Below are 21,817 nucleotides of genomic sequence, written 5' to 3' on the forward strand. Positions count from 1 at the left end.
ACAGTATAAAGATGTAAGAACTATACGGTTCGTCTTTATTTGCGTTTTCACTCTTTCCTTTTTTTCTTCCATTCTTCACCACTCATTTCGTCATTTTTTCTTCTCCCTGTACTTCTATTTTCCATTCCTGTACTGTCATTTTACATCACTGTGTATTTATGGATTGGTTTAAAAATGAGTTTCTTGAATCTCTCATAAGTGTAGGTAGTTGATGTTCAAGTTTTTGAAAGTCCATTTACTTTTTAATGATTATTTTTATATTGACTTTTTTCAGCGTTTATCGAGTGTTTGGGATTCAAATGTGCAAGTTAATGGTTCCCAATACAACCTGTAGATCCTCACAGGATGTTCGCAAGACAGGGTCATGCTTAATGACGCGTAGGAAATCCTAATTCTGGTATTGTCCGAACTGAAACCAATGCACAAAAGAGAGAGAGAGAGAGAGAGAGAGAGAGAGAGAGAGAGAGAGAGAGAGAGAGAGAGAGAGATCCTTTACACCACCCACACACACACACACACACACACACACAACTTATTCCCTTGCGCCGTTACACACACACATCCACACACACACATAAACATACACGCAACTTATTCCCTTCGAGAAAGTAACTCCAAAATGTTATTCCTCTTATTATTGCCGATTTCCTTCTCCATACCTAATGGCGTCCACTAAGGTCTGATCACTACCAAGTACCTAATAACCTGCGCAGAACCCTCAGAATCACGGAGTCTTATAAGAACAAGCTCATTTTGTTCAGTATGCAGACAGCGTGTGATTAGGTCACTGGCTTGGAATGTAATGTGAAATTTAGGCCAAATGCCAAGCGCTAGGACCTATGAGGTCATCCAGCGCTGAAAGGGAAACTGAGAGTAAAGAGATTTTAAAGTTGTAACAGGATAGAATATGAATGGAAGTACAGTAAAAAGAATGAAAGGGGTTGCAGCAAGGGGCCGAAGGGACGCTGCAAAGAACCTTGAGTAACGTCTACAGTGGGCGAGATTTGCGCTGACGACATTATCCCCCCTACAGGAATGTCACTGGTTTGGAGGTGGCCAATTCACGTTTATTATTGCGTGTGGATTTTAAAGTTGGCAGTTTATATTAAATTTCCCCGTTACCCGGTTTTGAAACCTTTCCGTACAACTGCAAAGAAATTGTCCAACCTTTCCAGTTACCTAAAGTTCCTAAATATTCACGTGCATGAATTTTTAATTAACTTAGGTCTCTAATTCAGCTTCCCTACATAGCCTGGTGGGTAAATGAACTTTGGAAACCTGTGTCAAAGCCGAAAAACGCGGATTCACGCACGGGATGCACGCTATTGCAACAAGAGCCTCTCAATCTCATCGGTTCTTCTTCCTCCATTTGCAGACAATTTAACCTTTTGTGTGCTCAGCCTCGCTGTCAGGAAGGACTCTTTTACCCTGGACCGGCGAATCATGAACCCCGGACATCGCACTTGGGTCAAATACCAGACACGTGAGTTTGTGAATGGCAGCGTATGTTTATTGCTGGATGGCGAGATGATGTATAGAGGAACTTATGCTAAAAGAGGAGAGAGAGAGAGAGAGAGAGAGAGAGAGAGAGAGAGAGAGAGAGAGAGAGAGAGAGAGAGGACGGTAAAGCGGAAGATGTAGATATATTATAGATAAGATTGAAAGGGCACAGAAATGAGAGAGAGAGAGAGAGAGAGAGAGAGAGAGAGAGAGAGAGAGAGAGAGAGAGAGAGAGAGAGAGAGAGCTCATTTGTTTTAGAGATGATTCTTCCGCTTAGTCCCATGAGTGTTCCAATTATCGTTTAAATGCAAGTGAATTATTATTATTATTATTATCAAACCGTTTTGCAAGTTTTTTCGTATATGTTTTGAATCGCAGTTAGCGTAAGTCTATTAACGAAAATACCTTTTTTATGAGACAAATTTTTGTAGTGCCTTAGAAGGAGAAATCTTTAAAATTAACTTAAGTATATGTGGTTGTTTGTACGTTATCATTATCTGCAATTATTAAAATGCGTAGATAGCCCAACAATTATCAGTATTACAGAACGTATTTGTTATGACAGTATGTCTGAAGCAAGACATTTATGTAGGATACTGTGCTCGGTATTTCAGAGTATCATGACGTCAGATTTGAATAAACTCGGAAAAAAACTGACTCGTGCTATTAAATGGAATAATGATTAATACTAAAGAATAACATCTAAACGGAGTAAGACAAACAAGAAACAAAATTATTTAGACAAAACAACAAGCACAGAATATTAGTTTCTCACCAAAATGTATAATGCAACTAATGAATTGTAAACGCTAAAAAATTCATTCGGTCTTCCACAAAGACGCCTTGAAATAGATATTCTAATTAGCATATTTGCTTCCCATATGCCTCTGCTAAAATAACTGCTATGTCTTGTGAAGTAACTCCACCAAACTTTAGGTCCCATTAATTGCCATTTTCCACCGCCATGCAGGAATGCCAGAACAACCATGAGAGAGGAATGCCGTTTTCGTTGATGCCACACAGTGATTGTTGCTTTAGTAAGCCTCGACAGCTTTGCGGAAGTACACACGGGTAGCGGGCCTTTTATTCGACAAGAGTATGAAAGTAACAGCAAAATTGAGATTATTATTATTATTATTATTATTATTATTATTTATTATTATTATTCAGTCTACACACATTCATATGGAGAATGCCCAGTTCCAAACAGGACATTACGATGCTAAACAAGATTTCACTGAACAGAATGTTTTGTGAAAGGAGTGACAAAACAAGCGAAGAGCTGCAATGGGCTAAAATGCAGATGAAGATCATTCAAAAGAAATCATTCCACTGAGAAAACTCGATTACGCTGACAAGCAGTGGTTGAGAAATAATTATGAAAAGCTCAGGCAATGGGACGCGGTTTTTTAAAACTACAAGCGGGAAACGTGCACAGTTTCCAGCTCTATTTTAACAGTTGCCTGTTAAAATACAGCTCATGGAAGATGGCTTAATTGTGTGTCAGTATAATCACCAATGCTAGAGAAAAAAAACCAACTACGAACAAGTTAGTCGACAAAATATAGAGTCTAGGATACTGCTGGCACTCAGACCAGAAACAAAACTTCAACAATAGTGGAACAAACATCTGAAGCTTGTGGCGGTAATACCATCAGTTTTGCATTTACAGGAAGTCTTACAAACGAAACTTAGGTTTTTGTCAACACTGGATATGTTTTCTTTAAAGTGTTGCAAAATGAAACGGCACTGAAATATTACAACAAATATCATCAGACAATCAGATTCATTAAGTGTTCTGTTAGTCAAATAACGAATCACAGAGTAGAATCCAGGAGCAAGGTATCAGATCGGATAGTCGATGTTGCCCTTTTTCTTTAGTCAGCCTCTTGTCCCCTGACTACAAAACTTACTAAATTAGTTCGTTTTAGATTGCTGCTAAGGCTAGCAGTAGCTTCATTTTAGTTTCATGGTTTGGGAAACAATAGGGAAAGGTGACAAAACGCTTATCAGTTATGACTCCCCATATTACTATTCAGGAGATGAACCCTATTCATATGGAACAAGCCAAAAGGGGCCATTGACTTGAAATTCAAGCTTCCAAAGAATATTATGGTGTTCATTAGGAAGACGTACCAGAAGGTAATGGGAAATACAGAAAGAGGAGATCAGTTATTAGAATCTTTCTAATTATCTATTTGCCGTTTTGACATTCGCTCATGTCATTATCGAAAAACTGAAAACAAGATGGAGCCATGGAAATAATAAGCATAAAAACACAAGAATAAACAATAAAAGCTTAAATATTAACAAAATAGAAAAGAGAGAAAGATAGTATATTTACGTTAGATACCAAGGAAATGAATTTTCATTGAAATTCAGAGATTTTTGCAATCTAAATTCTTGTACATTCTGTTCGAAAAAGTTTTAATAATTTATTTGACATTCATTTAATTGTGGAAATGCTATGTTTTCATAATAATTAGAGCATTGTATGGTCTCAAAAATTTGATCAATTTATTTTGTATTAATTTTCGAAGTTTTTCTTTTCAGTAATGGATGGCATATGGTATTTCGTAAGGCTCTTACTGTAGTTCGAAGTTGTATTTCATTTATAAACAATTATTTTTTTGTAGGATAAATAAGTATGTATCTTAAGCAATAATGGAAACTTTCTGCTTTAATGAGCATTTTTTTATTGTTTTACCGGTAAATTGTTCCCCTAGAAAACTTATAGGACATGGTGATTACTTTATCGGGTGATAAAGCTTTACTAATTTCTTTGTGCATGTAAAAAAGAAATAATTATTGTATTATTAGCTTTCTTTTGCAAAAAAATGAATGAAGAAACTTACGATAAATACTATATATATATATATATATATATATATATATATATATATATATATATATATATGTACACACATACATATGTATATATACATATATAAATGGAGAGAGAGAGAGAGAGAGAGAGAGAGAGAGAGAGAGAGAGAGAGAGAGAGAGAGAGAGAGAGAGAGAGAGAGAGAGAGACTCGATTATAAGAATTTCTCTGGGTAAGTATAGCTTTTATTTTCAGAGAACTTACCGATATAATATATTTTTCCATGCATTCCAGAATAAAGTGAATCCCAGAATTCAGAAATACTTCTCAAACTGAGGATCAACATATATCGAAAATCGAGATGGGGCGTTTTCGTGTGGGTGGTCCTCTACTAATTATTTTGGCTATTATCGTTGCTGGAACGGAAGGTAAGAAGAGGTCTCTTAAGTATCCGATACTTTTCTTTGGGGGTAATGGAACTTCGAATTCAATGTACAGCAGCTCTGTTGCCTGATCAACACTTTCAGGTTTTTGTGGGAATGAAATAATATTTCAGCAACAAGCTCAAGAGGAAAAAGGATAAAGCAGGAGAGTTCGATTATTTTAAATGAACTGGCAAATTTGCTCTTTTTATGACCACTTGAGACGTACAGGTATATCTTCTTTGAATCCACCTCCGCTCCTCGGCTAACGATATCGGAGAAAATAAGTAGGTTTGATAAGCCGACATACCGATATAGATTTCTTTTTCTTTCTCATCTCCAGTTTGCTCTTTTTTTTTTTTTTTTTGTAATGAAAATACTGATCTCACCCTTGAACTGACGTTTTAAATTTTTTTAAGAAAACGTATTGATATTCACTCAAACAATTTCTGCAACCATGGTTCTCTCTGTCTGCAACGCTATACAGGCGTGTGTGTCCCGATATACTTTCTAAGACCATATGCTAGTCATCTTGTGCCCAGATTGGCACCATTTTTTGCGTTGGAAGAAACCAGCCTAACCATTACTAAGGAGCATTCCTACAAGAACTACCACGTTCCCCTCAGAACAATAGAAGTACGATTAGCATGTGCTGGTCAAGTTATTTTGTAAACATATTCTACGAACTAATTATTCCTGTAGTGACTTCGTTGTACAACAATCAGCCGTTACAATTCTTGGTAGTAGCAGCGGTAGTAGTGGTGGTGCCGGGGCTGGGGATAATACGGATTTGCATTTGTAGTGTTTCCATCAGAAACCTTCTACCTACCTACAAGAGAATTGATTTAGGAGAAAAGAGAAAAAGTAACTACCTATTAACGTTCTGACTTCTTGAAACAAACTTACGGGATTGATTGATTGATTTATAGATTTTAGGCATGCTTGCCAAGCACTGGGCAACTATGGTCATTCAGTGCTGAAAATCAAACATTAATTTAGCTAAAATTTATCAAAACTATAAATTGAGATAAAAAATTTTTCCACAAAAAATATATAAATTTAGTTAAAATTCATGAAAACTATAGAGATGAAAAATTTTCCCCAAAAATAAATAGTCTTATAATACGAATTAAATTTGTAAAATCTGTTAAAAACGTTAAATTCTGAAATAAAACTTAATTTTCTTAAAAAAAATTATTTTACACCACAGCTATCATCAAGTACCCGACTCATAGACCTGCCATAGTGTGGGGTCACGGGAGCGGGGTCACGGAATGTGTTGCCCTTCGGAATATGGTCTTTTTCTTCTCTACACCTGATGCAATCCACTACTGTTGACTGACTACCTAATACCTACTTAGGACCAGCGGAATCGTGAAGGGTTTTAAAAGAACGTTCTCATATTGTTCCGTACTTGGTGAGCGATTAAGTCCCTCGTTCATTTCCGATTTTTCGAGTTGGTTTTAAAAGTCTTTTCCGGTTATACACACACTCATGTCATGGGTCCTGTGCGCATTATTAAATATTATAACTAAATGCTATTGCACAGCACTGTGGGAGAGTATAGGGTGCTCATTCCATTGTAGATGCAGCAAGTATATTTTTCTATGAAATCTCTTCCATACCATACTTGCATTCCTCAGGCGTATTTTCAACAGAAGTTTTATTATTTTTCCTCTGTATTCTCGTTTCCAGAAACTTAGCTATTCTGTTCAATTTCGCTTGGTTTTCTGCTGCTTCTTCTTAAGACAGAAATAGCGTCATGCTTTGGGTGAAAATACGATGTATTTTCAGGTTTTACTGTGTCTATTTCTATCGTTCATTATTGTCTTTTTCCCCTTTGCGTATTCAGAAATGTATTTTTTTTATTCTGTTTGGGATAGGCCTCCTCATAATATCTATTCCTTTCTTTTGGTTTTAAGTCGGTTCTCTTTCATTTGAAAAATATTCTCCTTTGGCATATTCCTTGCTAGTTTCATTTCTGACTCACATTGGGTCTATCTTATCATACCCTCTTTGCGTCACCCTCTTTTTATTACTTTTTCTAGTGTCCATTCTCTCTGATATAAATATCATTGCGCAAAATACCAAAACTGTCATAAAACGAAGTTAATTACCCGCTATGTCTTAGGGATAAAGCCAGCTGTTCGGTATTATGCAACTGTTCATAATTACTAGGTAACCAATTGGTTCTTAGCCACGTAAAATAAGTCTAATCCTTCGGGCTAGCCCTAGGAGAGCTGTTATTCAGCTTAGTGGTCTGGTTAAACTTAGGATACTTAGTTTTACACGATATTAGTACAGTAAATCACTCTCGCTACTATTTCATTACACTACAACTAATATTTTTATTCTTACATGTTGTACACAAAAACATAACTTTTCATGTACATTTTTCTGTTGTAAAATGTTTTATGCAGTACAGGAACTACCGCACAATATCTTACAATCACGGACGCTGCAATTTATTATCTTTTTAACGCAATCAGTGTACTTATACAGCTGTTGTAACTATACCTCTGACTCTACAAGATATGAGTTTTATAGTCTCTTCCGTTAAAAATGTGCATAATATAAACGCCAGTATTTTTGCCATTTTTTGACTTGATAGATTGCAAGGCCAAAGCATACGCACAAGAAACATGGTGTCGATTCAAAGGCAATCTAAACTGTGGCGATTACAAAATTCTGTGTAATGGACGTGGCTTCATTGACTGCACTGGGAAGGAAAATGACAAAGGTTAGTATATATTGTAATCACAGTTTCTGTACTCTTCATTCTGTCAGGAAACGACAGAATGAAGAGTACAGAAACATTAGTCTCATGAAAGCTAATGGTCGATGGCCTGAGAGATAACGTGTTGGGGTTGCATCTGTTATCCATCTCACTTGTAGAAGTGACGAAACAATTTAACTTGCCCCCCCCCCCCAGGTGTGATATACGAAAACATATGACGTAGTGAAGTTTTTGCTTTTTGGTTTTGGACAACGATTACGGTAGATTTATTTATTTTTCTATTTCTGTAATTTCGTTGATGATTATTCAATATTATTTTTCAGTTAATATGCTTTTATTCTGATTCGAATTATAGTTTTTTCTTTGGCTCTTTTATTCAACCACCTGACGCAAAGTCTTCAAAATGTTTAATTTTTCATAATATGGATTTTTAACTAATGATTCGTTTTACATTGTTATCTGTACGATTAATAACCAAAATCGAATAAGAAAAACACATTTACTTGTATATGTCAAAAGAATAAATTATTGTTAGGTGAATGAAAACTTCTGAAAGCTGTTGCAATTCTTTTTTGAGTGAGTGTACAAGACATTCTTTCTTAAAAGTGAATAAAACATAAAACATGTGCATAAACACTAAGGTGAAAGTTTTTAAAGATTCAGGATACCTGATAATAGCCCAGTACCATACTGATCGTTTTTCTTTGCATGCCTAAAAAATGTCTTGTTTTTCATGTCACTGCGTAAAAATCTCAGCATAAACACATCATACTTACAGTTCTCAGCCTCTTCACAAAATGGCAATTTGTACCTTAAAAGACAATTAAAATATCCACTAATATTTTTCCACAGGATTTTGGAATGTTGTACAATTTTTAACTGACCCAGTTCTGACTAAGATTTTCAAGACAAAGATGAAGAAGCCATCAGGGGTAGCTGGAAGACAAACAATAGAAAAGCTCCTAAACAGTTTGCTGAATGAGGAGGACATGCAAGTTGCAGAGAGTGACGGTTTCTTCAGCTTTTTCGGTGACGAAAATATCAACAATAACATCGGTCTGGTGACGCCTATTACCGAGAGCCAACTCACTGAAGAACTGGTTACAGTTACCAACAATAAATTCTTCTCAAAGGACACTAGGAGTGACGATGGCCAGTTAGATGCAGGTGGCACACGCTCCTTGGAATCGTTGCATTTGTTCACATTTGAAGAAAATAGCAAATCTACTACTACGGAAGAAGAAAGGGACAGCATCTTTTATCCACCAGTAGATTATTACGAACAGAATAAAGATGTGTCCAGACCAGAGATAACAAAACAATTCGAAACGAAAAATGAAGCTGCATTTAGTTCAAAGAAACTGGATGAATTATTTTCCTTGTTTGAACAAAAGAAAACTAATACGACCCTAGTTGATGTTAGCAACAATTCACATTCCCTGCGGGACTTCACCCCAGAACAAAATGATAAGGAAAACATTAAGCTAAACTCTGGTGAAAAAACTTTCTCTTTGGTAAAAATCTTCAATACCCATACAATGACTACGCCTACAGAGGAAAACGTCTCCAGGGGTGCAACCACACAATCAGATGAACTTGCAGACAAAGCCGATAAGCCTGTCACTAAAACAAAACGCTCCATTTACTTGCTGCCGCAAGAAACACACACCACTAGAAATGGTGGATATGCAAAAAGTCCTGTTGACAGATTTAGACCAAACCCGCTGAAGCATCGGCCGTATAGGAAGAAAGGCAGCATTTTTGAGCTCCAAAGACGTCTTGAACATATCCTTGATACTTTGCAAACATTCAAAAAGCTCATTCCGTCAAAACAGGACAAGTAACAACAGAAGTGGCACTCAAAATCTTGGCATCTGATATCCTCCACAAACTCCATTCAACTTCACGAAGGGTAGCAAGAGGTAAAGAAAGGTTTCTTAGTTTTCTAATATTGTCTATGGTACAAAGTTCTTCTTTAGGGTTGAATGGCTTCCTTATCATAAGAAATTCTATGACAAAAAAATAAATATTTCTCATAAGTAGGAGTAAAGTTATATTAAATCTAATTCAAATTTGGTCATTTTCATCTATGCTCACGGCTATGGGTAGGGTAAATCACTTTCTGGAACAAGTGCATAACTCAAAGTAAGCCTTCAGCAAAGATAACAATTACATAACACCTGACAAAGCATGTTGTTTCAGATAGGTCTCACGTACACGAATCTACTTGGTTGCACGATCTTTTACTCCCAGATCAGTCATTGTGGGATATTTCAAGTGTGAATTTATATACTAGTCACTTTTTATTGCCTAACACAAAGACAATAAAACACTTCCTTGCTTCTGTCCATAAGAAAGCAAGCTAAAGACAGGATATAAATTATCGGAAAAAGGGAAAGCCTTCAGCATGTACATAGAATACTGGAAAACAGGCCTGGATTAAGGGGGTGGGGCCCAGGGGCCTGGGCTGCGGGCCACCCACCAAGAGGGGGCCTCCCACCAATAAAAACAATACATTTTAATTTCATATAGTTTGTATATAGACTATAGTTTATAATATAGTTTATATATAGACTATAGTTTGTAGTGTATGCAATAGGAGTTGGAAAGGGGGCCTCCCATCAGAGTGGGCCCCAGGCCTCCCACCAGCTTAATCCGGCTCTGCTGGAAAACATTAATTGTTGCTGACAAAGTAATTAGTTTATAAGGATTGGGCTTATATGCCATATTATTTATGATTCTCTTCACTTGAAGATCATACACTTACTGTAGAGGCAACTGTTCATGCTATTCTATGACATCTTTTTATGAAGTTATTCAGATTATAAAACAAAGCAGTCCTAAACAGGCTGTTTGGTGAACCTTTTCCACAAGTATCGAATGATTCTTTATCTTTTTATACTTTTAATTCTTTACTTTGTGAAAATATAATCCCTCAAAATTATGACACTAGGATATTCCTTTCTTGGCCAAGCTTTGGAATGGTGAGAAAGGAGAGGCTTACTCCTCTTGAAAAGAGAAGCTTTCCAAAATATGCGAGTAACTTTATGAAACTTGGTGTCTCAAAATACTGATGTAGCCATTAAGGATTCCTGAAAGGATTCCTGAATGTTCTTGGAAAAGCCGAGGAATCTAACCTCTCGCTCACCATGGTGAGATAAGGTCTCTTATTTCTATGAAAGACTTCTGGTACCGACTTCCTGGAACATCCAGAAACAAGCTATTCTACTTAGCCAAAATCTGTAGGCAAAGCAAGGGTATACGTTATCAACTTCTTATACAAGGTTGCCTGAAAGGAGAAATAAAAGGAAGGAAAAATGGAACGTGCAAAAATTTCACAATTATCATCAGATTTGCATGAACCCATCATAATCATTTATAAATATAAATTCTATGCCTCAAGTCAGTTATGGTTTAAACTAAACTAATTTTTTGTTGCAAAGGGTAATTGCAGCAATTACAGACTGATAGCAGCACATTATTATTATTATTATTATTATTATTATTATTATTATTATTATTATTATTATTATTATTATTATTATTATTATTATTATTATTATTATTATTATTATTATTATTATTATTATTATTATTATCCTACTTGGAAAAGCAGAATGCTAGAGGCCCAAGGGGCCCAACATGAAAAGCACCCCGTATGGAAAAAATAAATGAGGAAGCAAATTTCCTAAACAAGACAAACAGCATAAAAAAAAATAAGAAAACATAACAAACTGTGAGATAACACTTAAATTTGAACCTACAAAGTTCCAAAAATTCAGTCCTGTGATTAAGATCATTTCATAATACGGTCATTGTGTGGGGATTTTTTGAGTGTAGGAGGCTGTCTGTCGGCAGCTACAATATTACCACCTCGACACTGTACCTTGCCCTCATCTTTGTAAGTTCTTACAGAATAAAGGGATTCAACCCAACAGTGAGTAGGACACGAAGCTACGCTGGAATATCCCATCTGATTTCCATTCAACCCAACACAATGAAAAAGAGTCTGTAACAAATATGGTGATATCTGAATGTAAACAAAACTTATAATTTCTGCATTAAAGCACTATCTCAGTAACTTTACATTTGTGAAATTAGCCATACAGAACAGTAAAGATTGCTGTAACTGAAGAGATAAACATAATATAGTCAAGTTATGTCAATAACTATGGGCAACTTGTAATAATCTATCGAGCTATTTTTATCAATAAGGATGAATAGTGCCCTTACAGGTTTCACGAATAGAAGTAGACAACTTGGTTACTTCAGTGTTGTATTCTTATCTGTACATATATTATATGAATTATATATGCACACAAAAATTAAATATACTGGATATACTGTATATTGTGACACCTACTCTACATTGCTTGCATGTCATGCATTTCAGATGTAAGTTCTCTACTGGACCCAAACAATGGCGACATATTTGTTGGTCCTGGTACTGGAACCTGTCGTGTATTCAACATGACTTGTTTAGAACTGCCTCCACTGTCCGCTTGTAGTGGAGCAAGCATCGGAGGCTGCATAGGTTAGATTACTTGTTTGTTGCATAATTGGCCAGATTATGAAAATACCATTTTATAGTTTTAGTTTGTGTTAGTATGAGTCAATATTATATACTTATGAGTCAATACAATATACTATACATTGAGAAGTGTAGGGCTCCATGAAGTGCCATATTACTTACACATGATGGAGACCTTACCCCTCTTCTTTGAATGACCAGCAAAATATGATTTGTATCATATAGACACTGATTTAAATTAAAATGAATAAATAAAATCAATCTGTTTGTTGTTAAAGAATTAAAAATATTAATGATATATTGATCTACTTGGTGATATGTGTATTTATGATCAATTGCTGAATAGAGAGAAACAATTTTAAATGAGTTCTGTAACCTTCTACTCTTGTAAATTTCAGAGAAAGGGGTATCACACACCAACATATCTTGCCTCGTCATTTCTACATCAGTTTTGATTATTGCTGTAATGGCTATTGTTTCACTGATTATTGCTTTTGGAATATATAACAGGTGAGCTCTTCTTTTGTATAAGGATAATTGGAGCATAAAAATTTTATCCATTAACTAGTTCATGCACTTGAATAATACAGTATATAATGCAAGAGGAAAACAGAGCTGTGGCTCTGCAATGCTTTTTTGTTCTTAGAGCCAAAAGCTGTTTCTTTTTTATATACGAGTATATCTGACAAGACTTACTATAAGCATAGAATTATGAACACTTCACAAGTTTTTGCTTCATAAATTAATGTTCAGTAAATCATTTCCACAACCTTGTTGAAGACTATTTAGTCTAAAAGATTCAATATCTGTCCCTATAGAAGTTACAGGCGTCCCACTCTTTAGTTGTACCCTTTACCTTGTTGCCAAAGTATGAGGTTCCATCTAAAGTGCAATTGAATGGTCCATGGCAACTACAAGTCTCTGCAGATCTGGTACAAATAGGGATGCAAAGGCCTCAGTGTGATAGTAGTTGTTATGAAAGGGAATAATAACAGCATTCAGAGCAAACAAGCCACCTATTTTGGAACTATCTGCTTGCCACATGTGTGGAGAGCCTTAGAAAAGTTTGGTCAAAACATTCAGGAAAACCACTAATGTACAAAAAAACAACTGCAATACTTTAAAAAGAAACCTAACTCATCTTGTTTCACTCACAATATTTTTTATCTTAATGTAACTGCCTGTTGGAATTTAACAACCTTGACTTCTCACCTAATGACATCCAGGATCTAATTGCTGGCATCAGACTGTTCTTTTGACCCATAAAGTAGATTCAATGTTGCAAATTTCAAAGTAATTTGTATTTTTCCTAGCATACAAACCTGAAGGTCTTTACATAGGATTTGCTTGTGAATGCGAGCTGGAACTGCTGCTAACTTTCACACAAGGTCGTTAGCTACAGATGGTAGGGGGGAAGCCCCGCCCACTCATCAGTCTGCATTCCCCTTTGCCTTTCGGCCCAGGTACCAAAATGAGGGGTGGCTGAGGTGGGTAATACATGTAAAGACCTTAAGGTTTGTATATTAAAAAAATACAAATTACTTTAAAATTTGCAATTTGTTTCTACACAAACACAAACCTTCGGTCTTTACATAGGAGACTTATCCATTGGAGGGTGGAATCTGGGTAAATCTCTGAACCGACTGGACATTCTACCCACCCAGGAATTTCTTCCTGGTCTTGGAGAGCTGAGGAAGGAGTCCCCCACCTCTGGCCTCTTGAACATATGGGATGTTCAACTGCCCAGACTTCTGGGCTTGAATTAAAGAGTTTGTGTCATTATTCCAAAAAATAAAAGCTTGGATGAACCCGTAGTGTTGGAGACAATAAAAGTCTAGTAAAACTAATAGGTCTGTTTTATTGTCAGCCCCACTCACCCCTTGCTAGAGAGAGGGGAAGGACTTGCACCTAACAATCTACTCCAGATTACAGACAGGGAACTCAGCTATCTAGACTCACCTGTCCAGCATGTGCCGGCTTGCAACCAGCCTTCCTGCTCTATGAGAGAGAAAGGTAAGAGGGTAGGAGGAGGCCAGTCACTCGCACTTATTCTTTCTTGCTTACTGTACACGTTCAGCGAGATGCTACCTGTCTCTCTACAGCAGTGAGGTGAGTTACACAACTTATTGAGCAGTTGAGCAGCTACCACAGGACCCAAAGAAAATGTGTCCAAGGAATTGTGCGCAATGTCCTGAAGGTAGAAGGATATGAATGTGGGTTGCCGGGACCGCACTCCTGCCCTTAAAACCTGAGAACCAACAGGTTCCTCCGGAATGCGAGGGATGGACCAATGCCCCTACCCACTCCCATCTACCTCGTCAGAAATAGAGTATGCTTGCTTGATCGTCTCACGAAGCCGAAGCCAAAAAGAAATCTTGTTCTTGGACACCTTTTTCTTGGTCATGCCGGTACTAACGAAGTGTCATCGACACTCAGGCCTGAGATGCCAAGTCCTCTTAAGATAGTACCGCAGCACCCTAACTGGACGCAGTAGCATCTTGTCTCGATCACCACCAACAAAGTCCTCTATGGAGGGGATAAAAAGTTTGGCGTCAGGGACCGACGGATTCTGAGTCTTCACTATGAATTCCAGGACGAACTCGAGCATAATAGATCCCCCATCCCCTCAAGTACTTAACATCGAAGGAAAGGCCATGAAGCTTTCCTACTATCTTCACCAATGCCAGGGCAAGCAAGAAGACAATCTTGAAGGTCAGACCCTGTCTGATGACTCTTGTAAAGGTTGGTAAGGTGCACGAGTCAGGCTCCTTAAGATGAGAGTCACATCCCACGCAGGGGGGGCCTGAGTTCCCTGGGAGGGCAAGAGAGAGCTACACCCTTCAAGCAAAGGACATGACCAAGGGCAGATCTGTAGCTCTTAATAGCTGAGATGGAGAGAAACTTCTCCCAATAAAGACAGACAAGAAAGTCCACTACCTGCTAAAGTGAAGCTCTGACCAGAAAGATACCCCCATCTACAACACCACCCGCACTGAGCACTGATATGGTGGCACAAAAATCAACAGAAGCAGACAAATTGGATGCTTGGAATGCAGAAGTATTGTCATATCTCTTAAAATTACTACTACAGTATTGGCCAGAATGATATGGTTCTTTTAGGAACTTCTTTATCATTCACACTGATGGGTAAAAACAACCATAGCCTCCTTTTTTAAAAGATTTTGTCTTACTAATGCATATCCTCATTTTTCTTCACTGGGAATAGAAGCTGGTTATCTCCATTAAAACTCAACTTAAAGGACCTCAACTTAGCTGATTTCTGTACTTATCAGTTACATTAATTTGATTACTTTTGGCTATGCTTCCATTTTTGATGTGAAACATTTTTTAATAAATCTCTTAAATTGAATCTTAAGCGTGAAGTAAAAGTTAGTTTAGGTTAGAAACTATGTGGAATTGCTGTTAGCTGTAAGATATCTAATAAATATTCAAGAGCAGTCTGTCATATAGGGGCTTTGTTACTTAATGGAATTTGGCACTTGTCAGAAAGCAAGACCCCTGAAGTGTCTGTTGAGTTGAAGTGCTACTGTGTACTATCAAGGAGGAAACGGCAAATGTTGGTGAGGCTTGATCTCAAGAGGAAGTTTTCTGTGTCTTTGCAAAAAAAAACTTGAAACATACCACTTGCTAATGCTCTGACAGGTCTCCATGTGCAACAATTGACTGGAAAAGGAAAGAATTTCATTTATACCCAGAGCAATTGGGAAGCCTAATAAAAAGGCAGCCTTTAATGTTAGTTTTCTCAGCAAAATTTTCTCCATGAATTCTGATATATCCGAGCTAGACACATGTTTGAGGATCAGAGATAAATCCCAGCTAGGAGGCTTATGAGTTCTGGGAAGACCTTTTCCTCAAAATTCTGTCATATTCCTCCTGGTTTGTTCAAAGAATCCACATTTATGCCTCTACTTTCAAACACTTATGCAGAGCTGATCTGTACACCTTAATAGTCAACACTTACAACTTCCTTAAGTGCTGAAGAAAAAGCAGAAAATCCACTACTGTCAAAATAGAAGCTCTAGGCAAATTAATGCCTCTCTCACAATGCCAACTGCAGACTCTCTCTACTTTAAGATGGCATAGCTTCATAGCATACTTTTTTTGCCTGAGTTAACAAAGATTTTGGGTGCTTTGAAAAAACCTCCCTAAACAAGGCATCACCTGATAGTCTCTTGGTATGCAAGTTCTGGTAATACTGATGAAAACCATTTTTGCTGAGGCCTATGTGGTGTCACTAGTGTCACTGTCACACTGTTGGAACAATGGATTTCCCCAACAAAGCTTTTACTAGGAAGAAAGGTTGCTTCATAGAATTTTATGAATATTTCTCTTTCCCATGTTGTTGGGTTGGGCACAGCAGAACAACAGTTTGGCTGCCTGTTATTTGGATGGGTGTCAAACAGATCCACCATAAAAGTCCCACAACTTCCCCAGCCTTCTGTAGATGGAGAGGCTATTCGGTGGGGAGGATCTGATCCCAGCTGCTGAGCCTAAAGGCCATTACAATTTGACAAACTTGGGAATCAGTGTGGCAATTTACTCCTCTGACCACACCAGAATGTCCATGAAAGTATGAAGTCACTTCATGCCTTCCTCATTCTGAAAATAAGCCCCATGGTGGAATTGTGTGACATTACACCTACCTCTGTTGGAGAGGTGACTTGATGATGACAGAAAAACAAAATATCTGCCTCACCTCTAGAAGAGTGATGTGTATATTTTTCTTTTGTCTTTGTGTGAAACACTTTCCTGAAGTTACTAAATCTAACATGAGGGCACCCCAACTCTCTTTGATGATGTCTGGAGCTGTTGATAGAGAACTTGTACCAACAGATTCTGCGAGTCTTGCCACAACCTGAAGTCTGCCAGGGCTTCTTGAGTGGCTGGAACTGTTACGTTTTCTGGACAATGTGAGGTAGACCATTTCTTGTTTAATTACAGCTGAAGGGATCTCAACTTCAGTCTACAGTGTGGCACTAGCTTCCCAAGGGAGTTTAGATGTCCTAGCAATATTGATCACATTTTTGCAAAGGGGCTGGAAACTCGAGGAATTCTGTAAAAGATAATAAGTCTTTGGAGCCTCTTCAATGAGGAGCATACAGTGGAAGTGTTGAGATACCTTAAAAACCTGATAACCTCCCAGCATGTACATCTGGAAAATGGTGCTAGTATGCAAGTGAAGACTTGAAGGACTGTCACTAACCTTATGCAAAGAGCTCTTGCTTGGCCATAATGATTAGAGGAATTTCATGGATGACAGATGAACATGAACCTCACAGATGGAATGACAAACCGTCTTTAATATCGCCATCCCAGAGGACATTAGCCAAAGTTATTGGTTTAAAGCGCTGAAGTTAATGGAAGTTCTTTTACCCCCTGAGACCTTGGGAACCAGAGACTGTAGGCTATAGAATACGCAAAGTTCTCTTACCCCCTTAGGCCTTGGGAACCAGACTGTAGGCTACAGAATACTCAAAAGTTGCATTTCACTTCCTTTTTGGGAGCCTTCTTCATCATCAACCTTATTTCACCAAGTAGTGCAAAGAAATGTGCATGCTTAACTTCTTTCAAGGTTACCCCTACCCACAGGTCCACACCTATCACCTACCATTGGGTTCAGTTCTAAAAACTGTGGGAGGATATGAGCCCCATCTTTTGTGAGAGTTGCACAAAGGCTTCTGTCCACATCTTTTCGGACAAAAAATTGATAGCTAGAACACGGAAGAAGGTCTCATACTACCTTCATTTCATAAATAGGCCACGTAGTAAAGGTGTTGTACATATTACAACTCTCCGAGCTAATTTTTTGGACTTGCCTCCTGCTCAAAGACCTAATGTAGCCCAGTCAGACATGTGGATAGCCTAGCCTTCTTTTGAGATGTTAGAGAAAAGCAACAGATCTGGAGCAGGCAGAAGTAGCAGAACCCCTAATTAAACAATGGCTGTGTCTAGCAGCTACTTATATTAAACAATGGCTGTGTCTAGCAGCTATATGAAGTCTAACTGGAAGTTAGTGAGATCTCACACAAGCAATATATCATGAACTTGGTTGCAAATCAATTGGAATGTAGTTGGAGTTGCAGGGACTTCACCTGAAGAGCCTGCAGGGTGCTAGTTTCTCCAGAGAGGATAGATGAAATATCAATTCCAGTTATAACTAAGCAGGTAAGATTGACAAGTTGAGAATCTGCTGCAGTATCTGATGCAATATCTAAACCTGTCTAAACTTGGGTGAGCTAGGGTAGCAAGGTATCAATTTCCATCTTGTTAGGATGCAAGTCTGATTTTCCCCATTTTATAACTAGGTTCAATTAGCATACTGTTTAGTGAGGCTGGATAAGTGCTCCTGAAGCTCTGCTGCTCATGAGATCACAACCATCCAGTTAATACCTCTCCTGTGGACCCAGAAGGCCAAGCCTGAATTGGCATTGCTTGTCCTATTGCAGAAACTGAAGGTTTTCCTCAAGATATGATCAATAAAAGTCATCCTTTTGAGTGGTACAATGTCTTGAGGCCCTTGCCTCCATCCAGAAAGGAATCAGAGGTAGATCTGGCCAAATGTGACAAGGTTGATGATGAGTGTTCAGCTCTATGAGGACTTGAGGACTATAAAGAGGTAGAAGTCAAACTCCATGAAGTCTGTTGTCACTTTCTCAGTGATCTCTTGCAACATAAACTTCAGCTAATGAGAGGAACTTATCTGTACCCTTACATAAGTCTGAAAACAGGTTGTCCCTACAGGTAATGGGAAATTTTTTGCCCTCCCTACATAATCTTACTAATCACAGGTCTGACACTAAGCTCTCCCACTGAAAGCAAATTCTGCAGAGACAAGCCCCCAAAAGGGCACAAATGAAACCCATGATAGAACTTCATTTCCTACATTGGTCTCCATACAAGGGGCTGGCTGAAGCCTTCTTGGTTGAAATGGTGAATGTTGAGACCTATGCATAGTCTGATGAATGAGAATAGAAGGGTAAAACCTCCTGAATGGGATCCCTGGAGATTTATAGGATAAGGATGAGGGGTGAATACCTAAGTCATAAGAAAATTAGAGCTTTTGGCTGGTAGGGTATTTCCAATAGACTTCAATGCCTCCCTAATGGTAAAGCCATCAAAATAGCCAAGTACTGTGTGTCTTTTAACAAATCCATAAGAAAGAAATGTGAGGGGTCATAATGTCTTAGGTACAGATGGTATCAAAATCTAATGAGGGTAATAAGTTAGAAATTTGGTATCAAAATCTAATGAGGGTAATAAGTTAGAAATTCTCTTAGGAATAACATCACTTTTAACTCAGTACTGGCTTGAGAGTAAACAACCATCCTCATATTTAAAATGAAGATTCACCCAAGGGAAACTTCTAATCTTCTGACCTTTGACATTCCCTCAGAGTCTACATATAAACACTTCAGGACCTGACTGGAGGGAAAATATTAATCAGGGAAATTTATAAACTGGAAAATAATTAGTTAATAATTCACACAAATGAAACTCAATGTTCATTAAATGATGCAACAAATTATAAATACCAAAATATAACCAACACCAACATATTTATCAGTCTCCAGAGATACTGAGATGAATTAAACTAGCCAAAATCAATTACAATAATATGGCTAGGATGAGCTAAACAAAGGAAGTGACAGGTGAAGAGCTGGCTATTCAAGGAAAATTACCACACTAACAGAATGTTACCAGATACAAGTATAGGTTTTCACTAAACTGCCCAGTCTGGTGAAAACATACAAGTACTTTTAAGGCAAAAAAAAAATGAAGTTTCCATAAAATACCAACACTCAACAAGATGAAAGCAATAGTAGATTGATGTGTTAAGGAAAGAATGATTTTAGTAAACTGTCTTTAAATTAGCTCTCAAGTAAAATTTTTTTGAGAATGAGACTATAAACAACCCAGAGTAATGACCAGGGACAAAGATGAGTACTTAGAAAGGTGGAAAAGATACTCATCTTCTGGGAGGGGTCTGAGAGTGACTGTTACTGCAGAGAAGGATGACATTACGTATTGGGGGTTAATGGAAAAATTGGTAAGATTCCACAATGCTGGGTGGAAGGGATGTAGGAAAAATCATTTAGCTTGACCCTAAGATGCATGCAAAAACTTTTAATGTAAAGCCTGAAGCTGAAGAAATGGTAGAAAACATGAAGTTAAGCAACACTTGGAACAAAGTAAAGTACCTATGTCCTATTTTGTGAGAGCAAATCACTATTAACTTCCCTTTCTTTTGTATACTAAATGCATAACTAACTTTAAAATCTGAAGAATAAATGAGGTAGGAACCATACCTCTTCTCATGACAATGAAAAATTATATATGTTACATAAAAGTATCCTTCTTTCCACAACAGGACAGCTGTGAGGCGTATATTCCCAAATTTTGATGGAAGGGAAGCAGATACTGAGATGAATCAGAACATTGCAGTAAATTCATAACAATCTGTTAAGTAACTAAATCAAATAAATTTGTAGAAATACAGAAATAACCCTTTATATGGAGAGGTAGGTTAAATATGACATTTTTATAATAAAATAAAGTTTTATTTATACTTAACCAGTAATTACATCGCTGTAGTTTTCTACTCAATGGCAGCTTGAATTTTCGAAATTCGTGGCAATACTCTACTTCTTTCGTCCGAGTCAGTGACTAGGCCCTGCCCACTCTCTGGGAAGGAGAGGAACAACCCTTGAAAAATGGTTCAACTTGTTTACTGCAAGAAAAATGTCCTTGTGAGGGGAGGGGGGCGCGGGCTCCACTCGTAATTACTGGGTAAGTACTGTATACATAAAACTTTATTTTATTATAAAAATGTCATTTTTATTTAAGTAACTTAACCAGTAATTACATCGCTGAATTCCACACTGATGGATGGTGGGGACTCATGGACATGTTGTATCCCATTAAAGTCATAATGGATATATTTATGATGTTAGCATCGATAAAGGCTTGTTGTTCCTTACCTGGAGAGAGAGCTACTGCAGGAAGGTACTGCCTCTGGTTGGAGCTCATCTCAATCTGTAGTGGTGTGGTAGTATAGCCTTGGGACACCTTTACTGACACAGGGACTTTCCAGCAAAGGAGTATTCTGCTTGCTGCGAAAGTGTTAATCAAAGCTGTGCATTAAAGAGGAACTTTCAATGCCATACAAAGGTTAAAAACCTGCCCTAATCAAGGTTGAAGTACCAGGAACCAAATAATCCAACCATAATGCCTAATCACCTTAAATCAACGACTTTAAAAGAAAGAAAAGATACCATCACCCCATTAAAAAACTGGTAGGTAACTTGGGTATACCATACATTCCAAACAGAAATACATTCAGTTGGAAGAGTTGCCCTCTAGGCTTCCTACCCCATTACCATACCCGCTACAGACAAGGACCCTAAGGGGCTGCAATTGTTGTAGGTGGTTTCAATGTCTTGGAGATAGCGCATTGCAAAAACTGACCTACATCTCCAGCATGTACTTTGGAGGATAGAAGGTAAGGACAGATTATACTTGAAGGCTAAGGAGGTGGCCACTGCTCTTACCTCGTGAGCCTTCACCTTAACGGAGGGCAGAGAATCCTCTCCAATTTGAGAATGATCTTCCCGGATTAGGTCCCTTAAAAAGAGCGAGATAGCATTCTTAGAGAGGTCTGGAAGGATTCTTTACTGAACACCACAGATTGCTAGCTTGGCCTCTGATCTTCTCAGTCCTGTGGCGGTAATATCTAAGGGCTCTCACAGGACAAAGAGATCTTTCCTCTTCCTCTGGGTCTAA

General features: G+C 37.7%; 1 protein-coding gene across 2 annotated transcripts in view; it reads left to right on the forward strand.

Moving 5' to 3' along the window:
* LOC136830621 (uncharacterized) overlaps positions 1-21,304 on the forward strand; it is a 25,953-nt gene extending 4,649 nt beyond the window's left edge. Inside the window, exons 2-8 of one of the 2 annotated variants that reach the window (XM_067090191.1) lie at positions 1,376-1,483; positions 4,621-4,754; positions 7,360-7,488; positions 8,338-9,407; positions 11,879-12,019; positions 12,415-12,526; positions 20,406-21,304. In XM_067090191.1, the coding sequence (XP_066946292.1) occupies positions 4,688-4,754; positions 7,360-7,488; positions 8,338-9,329 (1,188 nt within the window). In that variant the 5' untranslated portion in view covers positions 1,376-1,483; positions 4,621-4,687 and the 3' untranslated portion in view covers positions 9,330-9,407; positions 11,879-12,019; positions 12,415-12,526; positions 20,406-21,304. The remainder of the gene's footprint in view (positions 1-1,375; positions 1,484-4,620; positions 4,755-7,359; positions 7,489-8,337; positions 9,408-11,878; positions 12,020-12,414; positions 12,527-20,405) is intronic. The other variant, XM_067090200.1, reaches the window with a different exon arrangement.
* The last annotated feature ends 513 nt before the right edge of the window (positions 21,305-21,817 follow it).

The sequence above is a fragment of the Macrobrachium rosenbergii genome, chromosome 4, assembly GCF_040412425.1.
Source record: "Macrobrachium rosenbergii isolate ZJJX-2024 chromosome 4, ASM4041242v1, whole genome shotgun sequence".
NCBI classification, from domain to species: Eukaryota; Metazoa; Arthropoda; class Malacostraca; order Decapoda; family Palaemonidae; genus Macrobrachium; species Macrobrachium rosenbergii.